Source organism: Balaenoptera borealis (assembly GCF_965194805.1).
Source record: "Balaenoptera borealis genome assembly, chromosome: X".
Classification (NCBI taxonomy): Eukaryota; Metazoa; Chordata; class Mammalia; order Artiodactyla; family Balaenopteridae; genus Balaenoptera; species Balaenoptera borealis.
In genome coordinates, this window is record NC_138881.1 from 28,454,437 (window position 1) to 28,474,324 (window position 19,888).

Here is a 19,888-nt window from a genome sequence, read left to right on the forward strand (position 1 = left end):
TGTGACGACTATTGGTCTCACTTATCTCATCCCATCTCTCTTCCCTCTTCCTGCTCTTATGTAAATATACACGAAATCCTTTCTGGTGACATTATCTTTGCTCTCAGGAACAAAGAGTGACCTTATTACATTTCCAGATATCATCACTACTCTTTTCACATTTTAATTAGCACCAAATTGTAGGAAAGTTATTATGTAAATTGTTAGTGGTGGTAGTGGCCTCTCTGTCTCCTCCAGGATTAATGTAATGACTCTGGGTCCCAGTGAAGGATAAGTCAATGACAAGGTCAGCATCCAGGTCAGAGGTAGAATTAGAGAAAGGAAATATAAACTTCTTGTGCATCCAAGGAGAGGGTGCCCTTAACCCTGCACAGTTTGGGTAAAAGTATCCAGAACAAGGGAACTCAACGGAGTTTTTTTCTTTTTTTTTTCCAAACCAAATCATAGTATCTATTATGTATTTCTCTAATTGTTATCCAAAACAACCATTCCTTCTTCCTCTGGACTGTGTCAGGCCTTGCCCTGTGTTATACATTCTCACACTGTCACCACAGTTTGAACTAAGCAGTTATTACTTAGACGGTGGGGTTATGCAGAAAGCAATCTTATTCTTTCCATCTCTGCCTTCAAAGAAGTTCTATTAAATCATTCTTCCTAGCTTCCATCTGAAATCTCAGTCTGCAGTGAGGGGAATGGGGAGGGGGAGGGGAAAGCACAGGATTCACAATGTAAGTCTCACAGAGGTGGTCCAGTACTTATTATCTTGGGGCTTATTCTTGCTGCACCATTAAGATTTGGTTGTCGTGGGGGCAGATAGCATGACGTTCACTTTATGGGTCCCTGTACCATGAGGAGCCACATCTGAATATGATGCAGATCTCATATAACCCAGAGGCAGAGGACTTTGAGCTGGAGTTAGTAAGTGAACGGGACTATGGGTGGTCTGTCCTGGGGAGGCAGGGAGTGTGTACTAATGATAGGAAAGAAAGTGCGTGGCTGTTTGGGTGATCGTTGTGGAGACTCTGAAATGTAGCAGTGTACTGAGGATGGCACAGCTATTTTGGTACCCTGGGTTCCCTGAATAATTTGTAGAGCAGAGACTATGTAGCCAGGGTGGGTTTTATTTGTGAAAAAGAAACAAATGTCTATATTGCTTGAGCCATTGAATTTTGGAGTCTCTTTTTTATAGTAGTTCAGCCTACAACCTAACGGATCTAAAAAAGACAATAACAACTGCATTTATAATTATATAATTGGTCTTAATGTTTGTCTCCTCTCACCAAATGTAAGATCCATAAACACAAGTGTCTATTTTGTTCATAACTCATCCTTCTCTGCTAGCATGATACTTACCATATTGCAGACACTTAATAAATATTGAATGTATTAATAAACGATTGTTGCTACCCTCCTAGGATGTGGCATAAAGTATCCTTGAAAATCTTTGTGACCCTCAAGACTACCAGCTTTTGAGAGTGTTGACCCTGAACTAAGATTATATGAGAGTCAGAATTAGTTGATTAGAAGCCTGAATACATAGGAATCTATCCTAATTGAATATCTTTCTTTTGAGATGAGTAAGAAACCTGACAGATTAAAGGCAATGGTCAGCCTATTGCATTGATGACCTTCCTATATGCACATCTCTTTGCAAGATGACTTTTAAAGTTCTTAGCATCAAGAAGTACAGCTTATTTTCCTAATCCTTGAATCTGGACTCTGGCCTTGTGTCTTGCTTGGTTAACAGACTGTGTTAGAAATGACAGCAAGTCAGTTCCGAGCCCAGGCCTCAAGAGAACGTGTTCACTTCTGTTTTCTCTATTAGAATCCTATTTTCTGCGTGAGAAAAAGTCCAGGCTAGCTTGCTGGAGGATGAGAGACTAAATGGAGCAGTGGTGAATCCTAGATAAGCAAGCCCCCAGCAACCCATCAGCTGATTGAAAATGCATGAGTGAGCCCTTGTGAGATCATCTGAGCTTTGGCTTTATCAGCCCAGTTGATCCACAGACTGTGTGCAATTATAAATGGTTAGCATTTTAAGTCAGTTAGTTTTATGGGGTTTGTTACATAACACTTTTGGAGCATTGGATAACTGATATCTAGGGGAAGGTCAGAAATGGGAGTAAGGCTTGGTTAAGAGTTCTTAAATAATACCAGAGTCCCAAATCTTAAAAGAAATGCTAATTTTGAAAGTGTAACTGAAGGCAGGCTCAATGCTTTGCAAAGACACCTGTACAATAATTCATAGCAAACTAATGGAGGTATCCAGTGGAGAAGGGATTTTAAGAACATTATTAGAAGATTTAATAGTAGCTACGTACTCTTTATCAGCCATTGCCCGAGGCAATGAAGGAGGGGAAAAAATACCTTGACTTTTCTCCTCCCTCTGCTCTCCAGTCTCCTGCCAATGCCTCCAATTGGCTACATCTGCCCAGAAGCTGGTGAGCAAGGAATAAACTGGGGAATAAGGTGGGCCAAGGTCAGACTCTTGCAATATACAACATAGGAGGAGAAGGACCTGGAATGGATCTGAGAGCACAAGGTATATGAGGGGGGCATATCTGGGTTATAAATCCCAAAAGGGCTGTGCCTCAAAGGTATAAACAAGTTGAATGTGCTCATGTGTTCTGTCAAAGGTGACTATTTGTCCTCGGGTTGGATGGATGTGCTTCACACTGACCAAGAGACAAATGATTTTAGAAAAAGCCTCACCACTCTCTCAGAATACACTGCCTGAATCTTCCAATGAATGGGACTTGTGGCCAACTCACGCACAGATTCTTGACAGCCATCTTTTATATCCTTACTATGTAAAGTGTAGACCAAGGCCTAGAGCATTGGCATCACCTGGAAGCCTGAGGGGTACACAGAATCTCAAATCCTACACAAGATCCACTGAATGAGAAACCTCATTTTCACAAAATCCCTAAGTCATTCACATATGTGTTAAAGTTTGAGAAATGCTGCTCTACATGATGGCACACAGACCCTCTCTTCCTTACCAGTGGTATTACAATTTTATGATACCCATCCTGTAATAGTAACCATAATTGAAAACATAACAGAGCATTATAATATATATTGTGCCCTTAGCTCCTCACTGAACCCTGGGGATGAGCAAACAAGCCTCACAAGGCAGCGCCACTGTAAACATGAGGAAAGAGAGGTGAAAATTTTAAATAAGCAGCCCATAGTTAGGAGCTAGTGACAGGTGAATCTGCTTTGGGATTAAATTATTAACTCCAAGTTTAGTGATCTTTGCAGTACTGAGTTGAGGTTGGAGGAGGGTGGGAAGACGTAGCAGGGACAGTCATTAAACAAACCATTACAGAATTGGAGGTCATGTCCAGAAGTAACCACATAAGAACTCAGTGAGAAATTGGAAAGCAGTATCTTAAGAAAACTGATTCTTCATTCAAAGTAGAAGTGATTATTTAATCATGTTGTATTCTAGTTTCAGGATAAACCATTGAAGAGGTTAATGTCAACATCTTCCTTAATTATTTTAGTACTTAAAAATTGTTTTTATCTGCTCTCAAGCCCTATAAAATCTTAACCATCAAGTGTCTTTTCTATTAGTTTTCCTGTTTCCTGGGTTGTCTTGTATTTGTCACCAATGCATGAGTATCTATATAGCATCTGAACACTAATTTTTCTCTCTCCCTTCACCAGCATCAATCAATTATTCTAGCAGAAAGATGCAAATCACTGATATAAACAAAACAATAAGGCAGCTTCAAGGAGATAACCGTAGTGGTCTAGGATTTCTAACAACCACAAAAGCAACAAAAGCAATCTTCACGACGGTCATTTTACAGAATTTCATTCTTTTATAAATGTCTAAATGAGTCCAAGAATTATTGCCCTATTCAAAATTGTTGATGTCACCACATCATGAACAGGCAGAATGTGTCAACTTCCCAAGAAATTTATTTTTAGACTGCCCTTAAGGTATAATCATCAGTCACAGGTTGCCTATAGATCGCAACTATCAGGACAAATGGAATTTTCGTGAAATATCCTTGCAATGACTTTGGTTTCTGGCCCATTTCCTGGTCCATCTCTTTTCACCCACACTTGGCCAACTGTGCCAAAGATGGTGTATACTTTCCCCAGTGATAACTGAAAATGTTCACAAATTATAACTGCACCATTCAGTTCAAATACTTTTACTTCTACAGCAAAACAGATTGATTTTCTCCAGCAACAAACAATGAAATGGTCTCTTTGATGTCTTGTAATTAGTTCTAATATTAGTAAATAAATTAAAAGGCAGCAAAACAAAATATGTCCATCAGGCCTTTATCAGTCCCTTCATAACCCATACAGTGGCCTTGCCCTGAACTATAAGGTGGATAAATGAGTGGAATGCTGATTTTGGCATCCAGCTTACTCTCAGATAATCTACCTCATCCTTCTCAGCTGACATGAGACAGAAATAACACCAAAGGGTGATAAACTCTTTCCTGCAGACCTGGGGTTCCACGGTTCACTAGCCCCAGGCCTAATCTATCAATCTATTTTCTACACAATAAAAGGTAAGAAACCCATTACAGATCTGTTATAAGCCCTGGCAGGTGGTCTACAACAAAAATGGAATACATCAACCAATCCAGCATACAGTGTCTCTCTTCTAGGGTTTGAAGCACTAGGGGTCAGCTGACATGTATAATGTAGTCAGGATTTAGTATTAAATTCTTTTAGGTATATAAAAAGACTCACACATCTTACAGTATAAGTATAAAGATAGACAGAAAAGTTCATTTCTGGTATGACTGACCTTTTATAAAAATAGCACTGTTATTTTATTTTTGCATTACTTACTGGCTTTGCACGTGATGCAATAAATGAAACTGGGTTAGAATTTACCATCTTGTGCTCTTAAGTACATCTTTAATTTTCATTTGTTATTCAACCTCAGTTTAAGGAGTTGGCATATGAAAACCTCCATTTAATGCCATTTCAAGATCATTAAATTATTAGAAAGAAAGGCGACCCCTCTAGTGTCAGGGTTGACACTATATAATCTAGTCATCTCAAAGCAAAGGCATTGTAGAAACAAGAGGAGCAACTTTTTATATTAGCGAAATCTCTTTTTATCATATCATTTCTTCTCCTTTCTAATATTCATTGCTAAAGGGCAAACATCTTTGTGCTAATAAAGGACTTACTTCAAAAATGTCACACTGAAGGTCAGAGTTATGAAATTTTTTCCTTTGTTTTAAATCATCATTATACTTCTCTTCATTTTAAATTCATTGTGAACAGGGGAGAAAGTTTGCCAAGAATAGTCACATCTGGTTTTCATCTGAAATTAGTTTACCTTTTTAATAAAGTCTGGTCCACAGCATATTTAAATGACAAATTTATATACTCCATGCACACTCTCTGTATGTGTAGAGTGGAAAAGTAAAGTTTTAATATGGAAATGAGTTGCTGCACAAGTATCAGTGCTTTACAATGCATGCTGGATTTTTCTTTGTTCTTATCTTTAAAAATAGCACTGCACTGAAATGAACACATTATCTAGAATTAGGTTGAAGTTTCCTGATAGAACGTTATCTGGCTCCAATGAAACTTTCTACAAATGCTTTCTCATCACTCACTCCACCAAAATGGAGGAAACCAACATGCAGAATGAAGGTAGGGGAAGCGGGTGGGGAAGCAGTGTGAAGGCTCAATTACACTTTGTCTGGATTTCTGAGTTAAAGTCAGGTGAGTAGATTACAAAGATGCTCAGGGTTAAAAAAAGTCATCTTAAATTATGCTCATACTTAAAGCGTGAAAATGTTGGTGCTTGAAAACAATGGTGGACTACTTGGACTTACTTCATGGCCGATGTGAGGAGAAAAAAACCCATCATTTTTCAGTACTTTTAATCTGAACTGCTAGCCAGTCCTAGATAATGAGAATAATGAGATCAGTGGAAAGGGAGACCACAGTCTATAAACTCTCTGTGCCTTCCATTAGGGTTCTTTCTTAGTTTTGGTGCTTCTATCTCTCCTCTGGTCCAGCTTTTGGACTCATAATGGTGGCACATATTTTAGCTTTCTCCCTAAGAGCCATATTTATAACTGCTTGAATAAGATGGTGAATATTATTCAGCCTTAAAAGAGAAGGAAATCCCCCCCACATACAAGAATGTGGATCTTCCTAGAGGACATTATGTTTAGCAAAAAAAAAACAAAAACAAAAAACAAAAACCAAAAAAACCAAAAAACCCAAAAATACCCCAACAACAATAAACAGTCACAGAAGGACAAATACTGCATGATTCCACTTAAATGAGGTATCTAAAATAGTCAAACTCATAGAAACAGAGAGTAGAATGATGGTTACCAGGGGTAAGGGGGGGAGGGAAGGAAATGGAAATTGTTTAATGGATGTAGTTTCAGCTATGCAAGATGAAAAGCTTCTGGAGATCTGTTATAAAATATAGTGCCTAGAGTTAACAATACTGTATTGTACTCTTAAAAATGTGTTAAGACGTTAGACCTCCTGTTAAGTCCTCTTACCACACTTGAAAAAAAGGTCACTGAGCAAGAGTTTCATGCTTGGTCTTTGTGTTTTTCTGTTCTAACATTACACCTAATTTTTAAATTAAAGTTAACATTTTTGACCAATTACAATGCACCAGCTACTGTGTTATGCATTTCCCATGCACTATCTCATTGAATTTTCACCACAACCTGGAAAGTATGTTATACGATTACCTGAATTTTGCAGATGTTATAACTGAAGGGTAGAATCTATAATCCATAAACCTCACTATTAATCACCATGATAAACTGCCTCCTCACAACTCCCGTTTACTTTTCATTTGTAAAATGTCTGATCCATATTCTTGGCATTGCCTGAAACTTCGATCATTTGGAAAGTTAAAAACCACATATTATTATAAACTTATTAAATTGTGATTAATTTGGTAGTAATGGCAAACAGGTTTCTTGGACAGGCCAAACATCTCAACTTACAGAAGTGTCAAGAGAACATTAGCAGTGATGATAATAATACTTATTGAGTACTGGGCCAGGCCCACCTTTAAGAGCCTGATGTTTGTTCTCATAACTGGGGTAAACCTTATATATTTTTTCAGTCTTCCAAAGTGGGAGCTCACACATGAGAGTGAAAGAGGGAGCTATTCAAAATTATGATGGGACAACAGGCAAAATCATGACTCATGACACACAGCCTAGTAAGGACCCCTATCTTAGTGTGAAATTATAGGAAGCAAAGTCAAGGATGCTTATGTTATAAACTTTTAATTACGACTCTGCCACTCAACTCTCAGCTTCAAACTATTTAGCAACTACAAATTAGAGATATGAGTAGTTAAAATGCCAAGCCCTATGTAATTCTGAATGTCTGTTAAATAAGGCAAGGGTGGGAACTGATTATGATATCCTTAGGAGAGCATGTGGCATACAGTGGTCACTCATTAGATGTCTGTTGAATGAATGATTTAAATGAATGAATAAATGTTACGATGTAATTATTAACTATATAAAAGAAACTTCCAAGATGATGGACTTTCAAGAATTATCAGGCTATGTATCTTAATAGCAAATAGGTAAATACCAGTTTTTTGTATTTCTTGCAAAGATTCTTTTCTGTAGTTAACAAAAGTAGTTCACACATTAAGGGCAGGATTGAATGGTCACTACTAGAACAATCTATTAATCATGGTCTTTGCTAGGAAAATAATCCATCGGAGCAAATGTCCACTTTTGAGCAAGGAATGGAAATGACGAGCTTTAGCTTGATTTAACTTTCTCTTTTTTAGTCTCCAGATTTATAGCAATGGCAAATAACGGCTGGCATTACATGACAAACATACCTGGAAAAAGACCAAACGTTTATTTACCTGACACAAATAAAAAGAACAAATCTAAAATGTTTACTGCTTGGATGGATACTAAGAAGTAACATGATTAGGGGTTAATACAAAATGAACCAGATTTCTGGAAATTTAGATACAGTCATTTGTATATTGTAGATCGTCTGGCCTATGAGTTTCACCATATGTATTTTTACTTTCATAATATTTATTTTGTGATTTAGTTTGAAAACAATCCTTGTACTATTATCAATATTACAAAAGTTATTCCTATATTAAAGTTTGCTACATATATTAATTTTTAAACCTTATTTATGTCTAGGTAAAGTGGATGATATTTTTTTGTTAAGGTGCACTTAATTGAAATTCGCCTTCCAGCAAAATTTCTTATTTGTGTTTGTAAAATATTTTAAGTCTTTATATGCACTATTTAATAATGCCTAGGCCTTAACAAATTAAAATAGTAATTTACTATTTACAAATAAATGGCAAAATATGAGGCAAAATTTTAAATGTATTCAATAAAATGAAATTTATTTATTGTGACTAATAGTAATGTATAATATATACTACCTGTTAAGTTATTTAACATCAAAAATAGACATATAGCTAATTCTGAAACATAAACATGTGTTCCTGTATTCCACAATTACAAATGGTCCACAGTAAAGAAGGTTCTGGAAAATAATTTGAAAACACAGCATCCAGTTTTCCAAAAAGGGTAAAAAGCAAAGCAAAAACACTCATATGGTTTCTTTAAATGAAAAGAAATCTCAATTTTTTCCTTCAAATGAGCAATGGAATGACATGGGAAACCATGTTTTTTCTTTCTTTCTACCATATTATCCACAGAAAAACCACTTGAGTTTCACTGAAAAGTTAAAAAAAAAAAACATTTAATTTGGAATAACCTTTACATTTAAATAATGTGTTCTCAAATAAGTCACAAAACCTTTCTAGGACTCAGTGTTCTAATCTAGAAGATGCAAAAGTAACTGGGTTTCGTTAGGCTCCTTCCATCTGAATAATCCTCTGAGTCTACAAAATAAATGTTCCTTCTTTCCACCTTTTCAACCAAGTATAGGAAGCTTATAAGATGATTCAAAAATTAAGGCTGATAAAACATATTTTGGTTCTGAATAATGGGTAGTTGAAAAAATACCTACACATAACGCACCAAAAGAACAATGAAGAAAGGGGACACACAGTGACAAGGACAGGAGAAGACGAAAGAAGGATTAAAAGGTAGAGTCAAAGAAAGAGAGAGTAGGAGAGAATGTGTTGCATACACTACCCAGGCAGAAAAAAACCTGACATATATGAATTTAGGAAAGTAGATTCATGGTAGACATAGAAAGATATCAATTCATAGGCAAAGACATATATAACAGAGTAAAAAGGAAGAGGGTAATAGTGATGGGGAGAGGTTGGAAGGGAGGGAGAACCCCTTACACACACGCATACACACACGCAAAGTTCAGAGAGCATACAAAGAAATATGATGAGTGATAAATATTGAAATCAACACAGAATCAGACATGTGTATGAAGATCATGTGTGAGACACTTAGAGAAAAACACAGAGGCTAGCTTTAATAACATTTCCATTTTGTAGATCTTAAGGATATTATTGTTAGACTGTAAAACTCAAAATATGTATTAGGCAAAAATGAGGATATCACTTCATGATCCTTATCTGGAGGAAGCCACAATTTAAACCAAGACCTAGATTCTGCTTCAAAGCAACATTTTCCATCTCTGCTATAAAGAGATGCTACCCAGGCCATGGCAAGTTAACACAGTTCTACAACAAACCCATTACAGAGTCCACCACTCCCTTAAAGGAATAGCTATATTACCTCCCATCGCTGTTTTCTCTCTTCAGTAATAAAAACATAAACGTGCCAAAGTAATTGGTAAGTTGGCTAAACACACAGGGTACAACATATTAGAGTTAGCTGTGGAGAAGGGCACCTGCCACCAGATACTGAGATAGTAGGACAGTTTTAGAGATACTAACTGTTAAGGAATTGGCATGTTTGTACCCCCGCAACCATGACCTACCAGTTACAATTATAACACTCACTCTAGCCTTTAGATGAAGGAGTGTGCTGGAGAATACAGGGAAGGGGTCTCCATTATTTCTTCTCTCTTCTAATGACTGAGAATCTGAGGTTTAATGATGATCAAGACTGTCTCTTGATCATCTTGACCATCTTATTCTTTTTAAACTGTTGACTTGTGTAATGACATAAATCTGGCACTAATCATTCATTTTCTATTCTTAAATTTAAGCCAACAGGGATAGGGTGGCACAGGGATTGAGAAGTGACAAATAATTTTTAATATGACTAGTGAATAACCTTCCAACTTCTATGACATTTGGTGGCAAAGATATAGTATGAAAATTATAATTTTGGGATAAGACAGATATTATGAGTGATATAGTAACGTAAGTCTACACAAGATGGTACTCATAGTCTTAGTTTTAATTTTCTATCATAAAAAATTGACTTTTTATTCTGTTGCAGAAAAGATAAAAGCTTGACTCACGTTTCACTATTCACAAAGCTGCTATTGTACGTTTTTGATAGTTCTCTCACATTTCCTACAATTATAATTTTTGTGTTCCTTTTTGTAATATCAAGATATACTGAGATATTGTGGAATATTTTGGGGCATCTTTCCTCCTTGTTCTCTTCCTATGAGGAATGATTTTATTTGTATTGTTATGTGGCTACAAAATTTAATTACTAGGAAAATACATTCCCTCCAGATGCAAGTGTCTATATGTTTACGTGGCTATTGTGAAATTATTAAAGGAAGAAACTTTACATTTTTCAGTAGGAAAAAAATTAACTCAAAAAACTTAAATAGTGTTGATAGATAAAAATAAAAGATTTTTTCCCAAATACCTAGTTGCTTGAATTATAGAGATCAAAACACACATTTTGAATTTAATGCCATATAATTGGTACTCATTTCAGTTCATAAATATTTTATCAGTCATGTAAAAGATCCATTACAGGAACTTCAGCACCATCAATTTAAAAATATAATGAATATCCTGACACAATTCAAAATTAAGTCTCTATTATTTTATTTTCAAATCATCTACATATGGAAACTTCTCTCAGTATAACTTGTTCACACCTCTCAATTTAGTTGAGTATTGATGAATAACAAGCAATTCTTTAGAGGCAACTGTGCCATTTTTGAAAGAAGCCATTTTATATTACATGAAAATTATAGTTCTACAATATTTTCTTGGCATGGATTTTGCTCCTGATTTAAAGGATTACAATTTGCTTTATATTTTGAATAGAACAAAGTTAACAGGTATTAAATATGCTCAATAAGGTAGCAGAACTGTAGTCAAAAGTGGATGAGAGGTTTCAAAACATCCTTGGAAGGTCAAAAGCACATATGGAGAAAGTACATATGAGGACATATAAAGTAAGAGAGAAGAAGCTTTAGGCACAGGGGGATCTGAACTTGGCAAAACCTGGAGAGCATTTGGATTAAAGATGTCATGGTATTTGGGAATAAGAAGCATGTAAAATTTGGGTACTGAAAGTTTGTAGATGAAAATTTGTGTCAATATCAAAACTACCACACAATGAATGGTCTTCCCTTAGCACTTACCTACAGGCAAAAATAAACATAAATCAAAACAATAAGTGTAGTTCTTACCTAAAGAAACTGAACTTGGTGTCTGGAAGGAATCTCAGCAGTTGGTATGGATACCTCAGAATAAAGCCCACTGCATTATAGACTTTGAAGTTCTCTTTCAACAAGAGACTCAGCTCTCTACCTTAGCACATAGAGTAAAATATCCCAGTTAACAAGACCCATCCAGGTACTTAGAGCTTGCAGTCTTTCTATTTTCTCATTCTTAAATATAAATATATAAAGGATCACTAGCTGTATGAACAAAGTCTACAGCCCCAAAAGGGAAAATAGCATGGAAATGGACAAATTCCTTGAAAGGCACAACTTAAAAAAGCTGACACACAAAGAAATAAAAATCTAACCATCCCTGTATCTATTTAAAAAATGGATCAATTATCAAAAACTTTCTCACCAAAAAAAACCAACAATAACAATAAAACAAAACAAAACATAATACCCCATGCACTGACGGCTTTACAAGTGAATTCTTCCAAACATCTCAGGAAGAAATGATACCAGTCTTCAAGTTATTTCAGAACAAAGAAAGAGAGCACCTCTCAACTTGTTTTATAAGTCTAGTCCAACAATGCTATCAACACTCAAGAAGGATTCAAAAAAAATTACAGACCGTTTCCTGCCATGAACAAAGATAAAAATCATAAACAGCATATTAGAAAACTGAATCTAGCAATCTATAAAAAGTACAAGACATCATGACCAATAGAATTTATTTCTGGAATCCCAGAGTAGTTTCACATTCCAAAAACAATGGCTGTTGTTTATCACATTCAGAGGAGAAAAATCATAGAATCATTTTAATAAATGCAGAGAAAGTATATGAATATGTTCAATACATATTCATAATAAAAACTTGAGAAATGGAACAAGGAAAAATTCCTTAATCTGATTAAGAGGATCTATAAAATGTCCTACAAGAAACATCGTATTTAATGATCAATTACTGAAAGCTTTCCACCTGAAACAGGGAATGAACCAAGGCTACCCATTATCACCACTTCTATTAAACACTGTTTTAGGGGTCCAAGTTTATGCAAAAACAATTAAAATCATAAGGATTGAAAAGAGAGCAACTTCCTCTATTTGATGACACGATTGTGTACATTAAAATAATCCAAAATGTTTTACAAGGCATTAATATTAGTAAGTGAATTTGGCGAGGACACTGGATGTGTGCTTAATGTAAAAAAAAATCTATTTTTATATACCAGCAACAAAAAGAAAATAAAATTTAAAATGAATCCCATTTATAAAAGGATCAAAATATCAAATATCTGGGATTAAATCTAATAAAACATGTGCAGGTCCTCTGGATTGAAAACTGCAAAATATTTCTAAAAAGGCATTCAAGAAGACCTAAATAAATGAAGGGATGTAACATTTTCACGGATTCGATTACTCAATATTGTAAAAATGTTAATTGATCTATAAATTCAACACAATTCAAATCAATATCCTGGCAGGTTTTCGTAAAAAATGACAAGTTGGTTCTAAAACTTATTTGGTAAACCAAAGAACCAAAAATAGCAAAAAACACTCTGGACTAAGAAGAATAAGATTGGAGGATTTACACCACCAGATCCCCAATTTTTTTTATAAAACAAGTATGTTGGGTTTGTGTGTATGTGTATATATATATATATACACACACACACACATATACATGTATGTATGTATATATTATATGTATATGTAGGTATATATATATACATATATACATTGTATGTATACATGCATGTATATATACACATACGTATGTGTATATATATTGAATATATACACACATACACAATATAATCTTGTTCAATCATAAAAAGGAATGAAGTTCTGATACCTGCTACAACATGGGTGAAACTTTAAAACCTTATGCCAAGTAAAATAATCTAGACACAAAGGGACAAATACAGTGTGACTCCACTTATATGAAATATCTAGAATAGGCAAATTCATAGAGACAGAAAGTAGATTAGAGGTTACTTTTTTGGGGGGGGTCGGGGGTAGGGATATGGGGAGTTATTACTTAATGGTTACAGAATTTCTGTTTGGGGTAATGAAAATGTTTTAGCAATAGACAATGGTAATGGTTTCACATTGTGGATATAATAAATGACAGTGAATTATACACTTAAAATGGTTAAAATGTCAGATTTTATGTTATATATATTTTACCACAATTTAAAAAGTAAATATACCATAACCATTGATTTGTACACTTTAAAATGGGTGAATTGTATGGTATATAAATTATATCTCAATAAAGCTGTTGAAAGATGATTGTTATAAAGCCAGTGTGGTACTAGTTGAAGGACAGTGATAATCAAATGGAAGAGAATAGAGAATCCAGAACAGATTCATGCATATATGTTCACTTGATTTATGATAAAGTTGCCACAGCAGTACAGTGGGAAGAAGACTGCCTTTCACTAAATAGTGATGGATCAACTGATGTTGCTTTTCATTATAAATTCATATGCACTACTTGGTTTTAAAGAATAAGTATGCATTACTTTGATAAGCATTTTAAAATATTAGATTTAAAAAGTATCCAAGTTAGAAAGATGAAGACTCACAAGTAAGTAAATAAGTAAATAAATAGTAATAAATAAATAAAACACCTTTTGGAGAAGTTTATCATGCATTAATCACTGGTTAAGTCTATATTATAGGTAAGGATAAGTAATTTTGATTTATGATACTTGTTGAGCTAGATCACCTCCATCTTGCTTTAATATTGTCAGTATATACCTGAACACTAAATTAATCACTTCATCCGCCTTCCAGTCTAATTCTTTAGAATAGTTCATATAAAGTAATAGTGGTGTATATCTTGGCATTTGGTCATTAACGTACCGTCGTTCACCATCACCATTCCTTCCATCCACAACAAATCATACAGCCAAATCAAATGGTCAAGTTTAAAAAAATATATAACACAAATAACAATCCTCAAAACCAGCCCCTCTCCCCCACCCCCACCAATTAAGCACCATGAAACAAAACAAATGCTTGCAACATTTAACACATGTGACAGGACAGATGGTTAATGGCTAACCTTTATCCACTGAAGATTTGTCTGCTTGAGCTTATTTTCAAGTTTATCTTGCTCTTCTGGGCTTATGGGAGCACTTACAAGCACTGTTCCTCCAGTTTCATTTAATTGTTTTAGAATTCCCTGGCGCAGGGGCAACTCTTCTGCCAGTAACTGAAACAGACAAATGCAACAACGTTTAAAATGAATTACAGCACAATGCCAACTACTTTGTCTTTGCCTCTATTGATTAGTCTATCAAAATGAAGCAAGGTTGGAGGCCCACTGGTTCCTCAAATACCAAGTTTTCTACAGAGCACAGAGCTTGGTGGACTAAAACGCCCACTCCCAAGTAAATCAGCCCATCCTAGAAAGGATCAGAATATCTTATCCCTCAGAGAGTTCTTTTTCAAGAGAAAAATGTTATGTAGTATGATGAGCTCTAAAACAATACCCCAAACAGTGTCAAGAGTGTAAAAACACACCTCTCAGAAACAGAACAATCTGGACAAATTTAATCATCCTCTCAGGTATTAGGTCTCCATACTGTAACATACCACTGAGTAAGAAATTGCATTATCATATTAAGAGATAACTAACTTTGAGAACATACCAGGTACCAGGCACTATGCTAAGCTCTTCACATATATTATCTCAGTTACCTTTTATATAATAATTCTGAGGTATATCCTATTATCCTCATCTTACATAGAATGAAACTGAGACAGAGAGGTTAAATAGCAGGTCCAAGGACACAAAAGAAGCAAGCAATAGAGCTGTGATTCAAACTTGGCCGGGTTCATTCAAGAACCCTTAATTTTGACACCTCCACATCCCTGAACTTCTCTCACTCATTTAACATCACATTAAAAGTGCCCTTTCCCACGACCTACAAAACTACCATAGTTTTATTAACTGTTTTATTTATTTGTGTCATCTATAGCTGCACTGTTCAATACGGTACCATTTGCCACATGAGGCTATTTAAATTTAAATTAATTAACAGTCATTAAAATTAAAAACTCAATTCCTCAGTCACATCAGCTACCTTTCAAGTCCTCAAAAGGCACATACAGCTAGTGGCTACTAAAACTGATAATGTACAACAAATCCATCATGACAGAAAGTTCTACTGGATAGTGCTGATCTAGATTGTCTAAGGAAAAAAGGAAATCAATGCATATTTCTTAATAAGTGAACACCACTAAACATGTCTCTTAAATGAATTATCAATAAGATTGCTATATATAACACTCAATACATTTAGGAAAGATGAATTTTCAAGAACAGACTGAGTTTATTTTTCCATGGCATAACCATCTTCAAATGAACTATGGATCAAAAACTTTTTATTTTTTGACTCTCAAATATCTAGTGCATTATCTGACATATAGTAGGTGCTCAATATTTGTTTATTGAACTAAGCAATATTTTTCTTTTTATACTCTATCCTCTGTTCAGGTACACATTTCTTATTTCACAGAAATAAGTAGTTGACGTGGAGTCTAATTTGCATGTGCAAACCAACCGAATCATTGATAAAGAAGCAGTTCCATTTCCCTTTGATTGTGTGACCTCGTAAAATGAGGATAATAACAACCATTTTCAAAGTTTGATAAGATTAAATAAAATAGCAGATGTAAACACACCTAATACTTAGTATAAAATAGGGGATGATTAAATGTTAATTTCCCTTTCCCTTTTACCTTCCCTTCAAGAATTAAAGTAAAACAGATCCAAAAGAGTTTCTTTCCTAAAACTAAAACCATGGAAGTTCATCCAACTGCACAATCAAAGCATCTCAGTCAGCCAGGAGAGGTAATCAGTATTAAGCAGACAGCACAGTAGGTAGGCATGAAAAACCACTTGAATAAACTGAAAGTCTATTCAACCAGTATAGAAAGTGAACCAACATCACCTCCCCAACACCACAGACAAAACAAACCGAAACAAAATATTCTTCAGGCAAATCAAATGCCTTTAGTTAAAGGCTGAAGTAGTGAGACTGATTTGGCAATTAAGATCTTCCCTAAGAAATGACGTTCATTTCTATAAAGATTCTCCTCAGTTTTTGAAATTATTTGGAGCTGTGGAATTCTCCATTAAGTCTAAAATTAATTTTAAATTAGTTTAAAAAGTATCACCATGTATTTTACACACACAAGCACACACACATATATATCCCATACACACTTTTTAAAAAATACATACTCACTGGGCTAAGACAAAATAAAGTTGTGAGAAAAACTAGTAAGGAACTATCAATATCCTAGTGGACAGGAAATCAATGATTAAATACATTTTAAAAAATAGATTCATATACTCTTTTTTTTTTTTTCGCCCCACCATGTGGCTTGTGGCATCTTAGTTCCCTAACCAGGGCTTGAACCCGGGCCACGATACTGAAAGTGCAGAGTCCTAACAACTGGGCCTCATGGGAACTGCCCCTAGATTCATATACTCTTAATACAAGCAGGTCCTGGCAGATTTTAGAAAATAAAATTACCTTGACTTCCTCAAGTTTTTCTTTTAGTTGCTGCTCATTTCCAGGTTCAAGTGGAATACTAGTAATGTTATTTGCTTCTTCCAACCATAAAACAAATTCATTTAAATCTCTTTGAAATTCTGACAAGATATCCTTTTGTTCTTCTAGCCTGGAGAAAGAAGAATAAAATTGTTACCAACAACATATTTCTCAAACTTTCTTTTTTTATTTAAGAAAACTTAAAAAAAATTGCACAAACTTTCAATAAAATAAGTCATTTTTAAGATGTTAACAATATAATATTTTTAAAGAAAATTTATTCACAGAGCAATTTCAATATCTCAAAAATCTCTAAAAGGTGAGAATAAAATTAGTTAAGAAGAAAATTCTAATTAAAAAATTCCAACATTACGTTATGAAACTAGAGCAGTGTTTCTCAACCTCAGCACTACTGACATTTAGGATTAAATAATCCTTAGTTGCGAATGGGCTGCTCTGGGCACTGCAGGAAGTTTAGCAGTATCCTTGGCCTCTCCCCACTGTATGCCAGTAGCATCCCCCTAGTTTTGACAACCAAAAATGTCTTGCGGCATAGTCAAGTATCACCCTGGGGGCAAAACTGCCCCTGGTTGAGAACAACTTCACTAGAGTAAGTATCTAAAATGAAGCTGCATGTTTTAAAATGTTTAAATAAAATACATCTTTATGGAAAATTGTAAGGTAAAAGTAAAAACAAGAGAATTAACTGAATCCACTAAATTACTGCATGTTAAAATGTTTTCCAAATTATGACTCATAATCCTTTTGGAGGAAAGAGGGAAACTGATTTAAAATACTTAACATATGTTGTACTAGTGGAAGTTTTTAATTATAAAAACACATATACTGTATGTTACTCAATTAGCCATAAATTTATTCTTACATATTGAATCATAACACAGCTGAGCAAAATGAGCTGCGCTTAAAATAATTTACATTTTTTTGTTTTGTTGTCTTTTGGGAACTATATATCTCTGGTATATAAGTTTTTAATTGAAGTATAATACACATATAGGAAAGCGTACATATAATTATATAGCTCAATAGTTTTAAAAAATGGATACACCAAATAACCAGAAAACAAATAGAATGTTATCAGAAGCTCAGAGGCCCCCCTTGACCCTTGCAGTCACTTCCTCCAAGTGTACAGTAACCAGTCAACTTTGATTACTTTGCCTGTATGAACGTTACGTATATGGAATCATATACATTGTCTTTCACTCAATATAATGTTTACAATCATCATCTGGGTTGTGTGTAGTTATCTTCCTCACTGTATAGTACTAAACTGTATAAATATATAATATATCTCTGTTGGTGGACATATGAGTTGTTTCCATTTGGGGGCTGTTCAGCTAATTTTTTTTTTTGCTTCAAGTTAAAACATATTTACTGAGGGCTCATTTACTTCCAGTGACTCAACTGGGCATTAGAATCAAAGATAAATGTATTATGTACCTTGCCTTGAGGATCTCACAGTCCATGAGAGGGAAGAAGCATGTAAATCTAGGACTATGATGGAATATAGTAGAGGATAAGTTATTTCCGGGGCAAGACATAGGAGATGTCCCAGAGAAGATAATGGTCTACCTGGGTGCTGAAGCATGAAAAGAGATCTTATTCACAGCCTGTGCAAAGACAGGGCATTGAGATAACTACAGTTACACTAATTCCCCAAACCAGATCCGGTTATTGGATTTGTACTCATCTATCCTCAGTTTAGTTCTTTGATGGGAGCTTGTCCAAAGTCTACCTGAGGCACATGAGAAGACATTCTCTTCTCTGTCTATTCTCAAAACAGTAGATCCTATAAAAACTCAAGTCATATTATGGGCTCCTATGAAAACTCAAGTCATATTATATCACCGTTGCACTCAAAACTCTTCTATTGCTTCCCAATTCATTCAAATAAAAAGCCAAAGTCATTACAGCACTCTATGAGGGTCTAGATTTGTTCTGTTCAATATACTAGAAACCTTCGCATGTGGCTACTGAGCACTTGAAATGATGTAAGGGGAATTGGGGTGTGCTGTAAGTGTAAAATGCACACGAGATTTCAAAGACTTAGTACAAAAAAAAAAATCATCTCTGTACCTTCTACTCAGTTTTGCTGTGAACCTAAAACTGCTATAAAAAATAAAACTATTCCGGGGGGAAGGGTGGGGGGGAGGGGTAGATTGGGAGTTTGGGATTGACATGTACACACTGCTATATTTAAAATAGATAACCAACAAGGACCTACTGTAAAAAAAAAGAAATTTAGACATTCACAGAAAGATAGACAAGATGAAAAGGCAGAGGGCTATGTACCAGATGAAGGAACAAGATAAAACCACAGAAAAACAACTAAATGAAGTGGAGATAGGCAACCTTCCAGAAAAAGAATTCAGAATAATGATAGTGAAGATGATCCAGGACCTCGGAAAAAGAATGGAGGCAAAGATCAAGAAGATGCAAGAAATGTTTAACAAAGACCTAGAAGAATTAAAGTACAAACAAACAGAGATGAACAATACAATAACTGAAATGAAAAAGACACTAGAAGGAATCAATAGCAGAATAACTGAGGCAGAAAAACGGATAAGTGACCTGGAAGACAGAATGGTAGAATTCACTGCTGTGAAACAGAATAAAGAAAAAACAATGAAAAGAAATGAAGACAGCCTAAGAGACCTCTGGGACAACATTAAACGCAACAGCATTCGCATTATAGGGGTCCCAGATGGAGAAGAGAGAGAGAAAGGACCTGAGAAAATATTTGAAGAGATTATAGTCGAAAACTTCCCTAACATGGGAAAGGAAATAGCCAC

At 35.0% G+C, this 19,888-nt stretch overlaps 1 protein-coding gene across 8 annotated transcripts in view; it reads right to left on the minus strand.

Moving 5' to 3' along the window:
* The window catches only part of DMD (dystrophin), a 2,485,149-nt gene that overhangs the window by 820,593 nt on the left and 1,644,668 nt on the right, over positions 1-19,888 (minus strand). For all 8 annotated transcript variants that reach the window (XM_082378022.1, XM_082378021.1, XM_082378025.1 and 5 more), the window contains 2 exons: positions 17,061-17,208; positions 14,579-14,728 (listed from right to left, as the gene is read on the minus strand). In XM_082378022.1, coding sequence (XP_082234148.1) covers positions 14,579-14,728; positions 17,061-17,208 — 298 coding nt within the window. The remainder of the gene's footprint in view (positions 1-14,578; positions 14,729-17,060; positions 17,209-19,888) is intronic.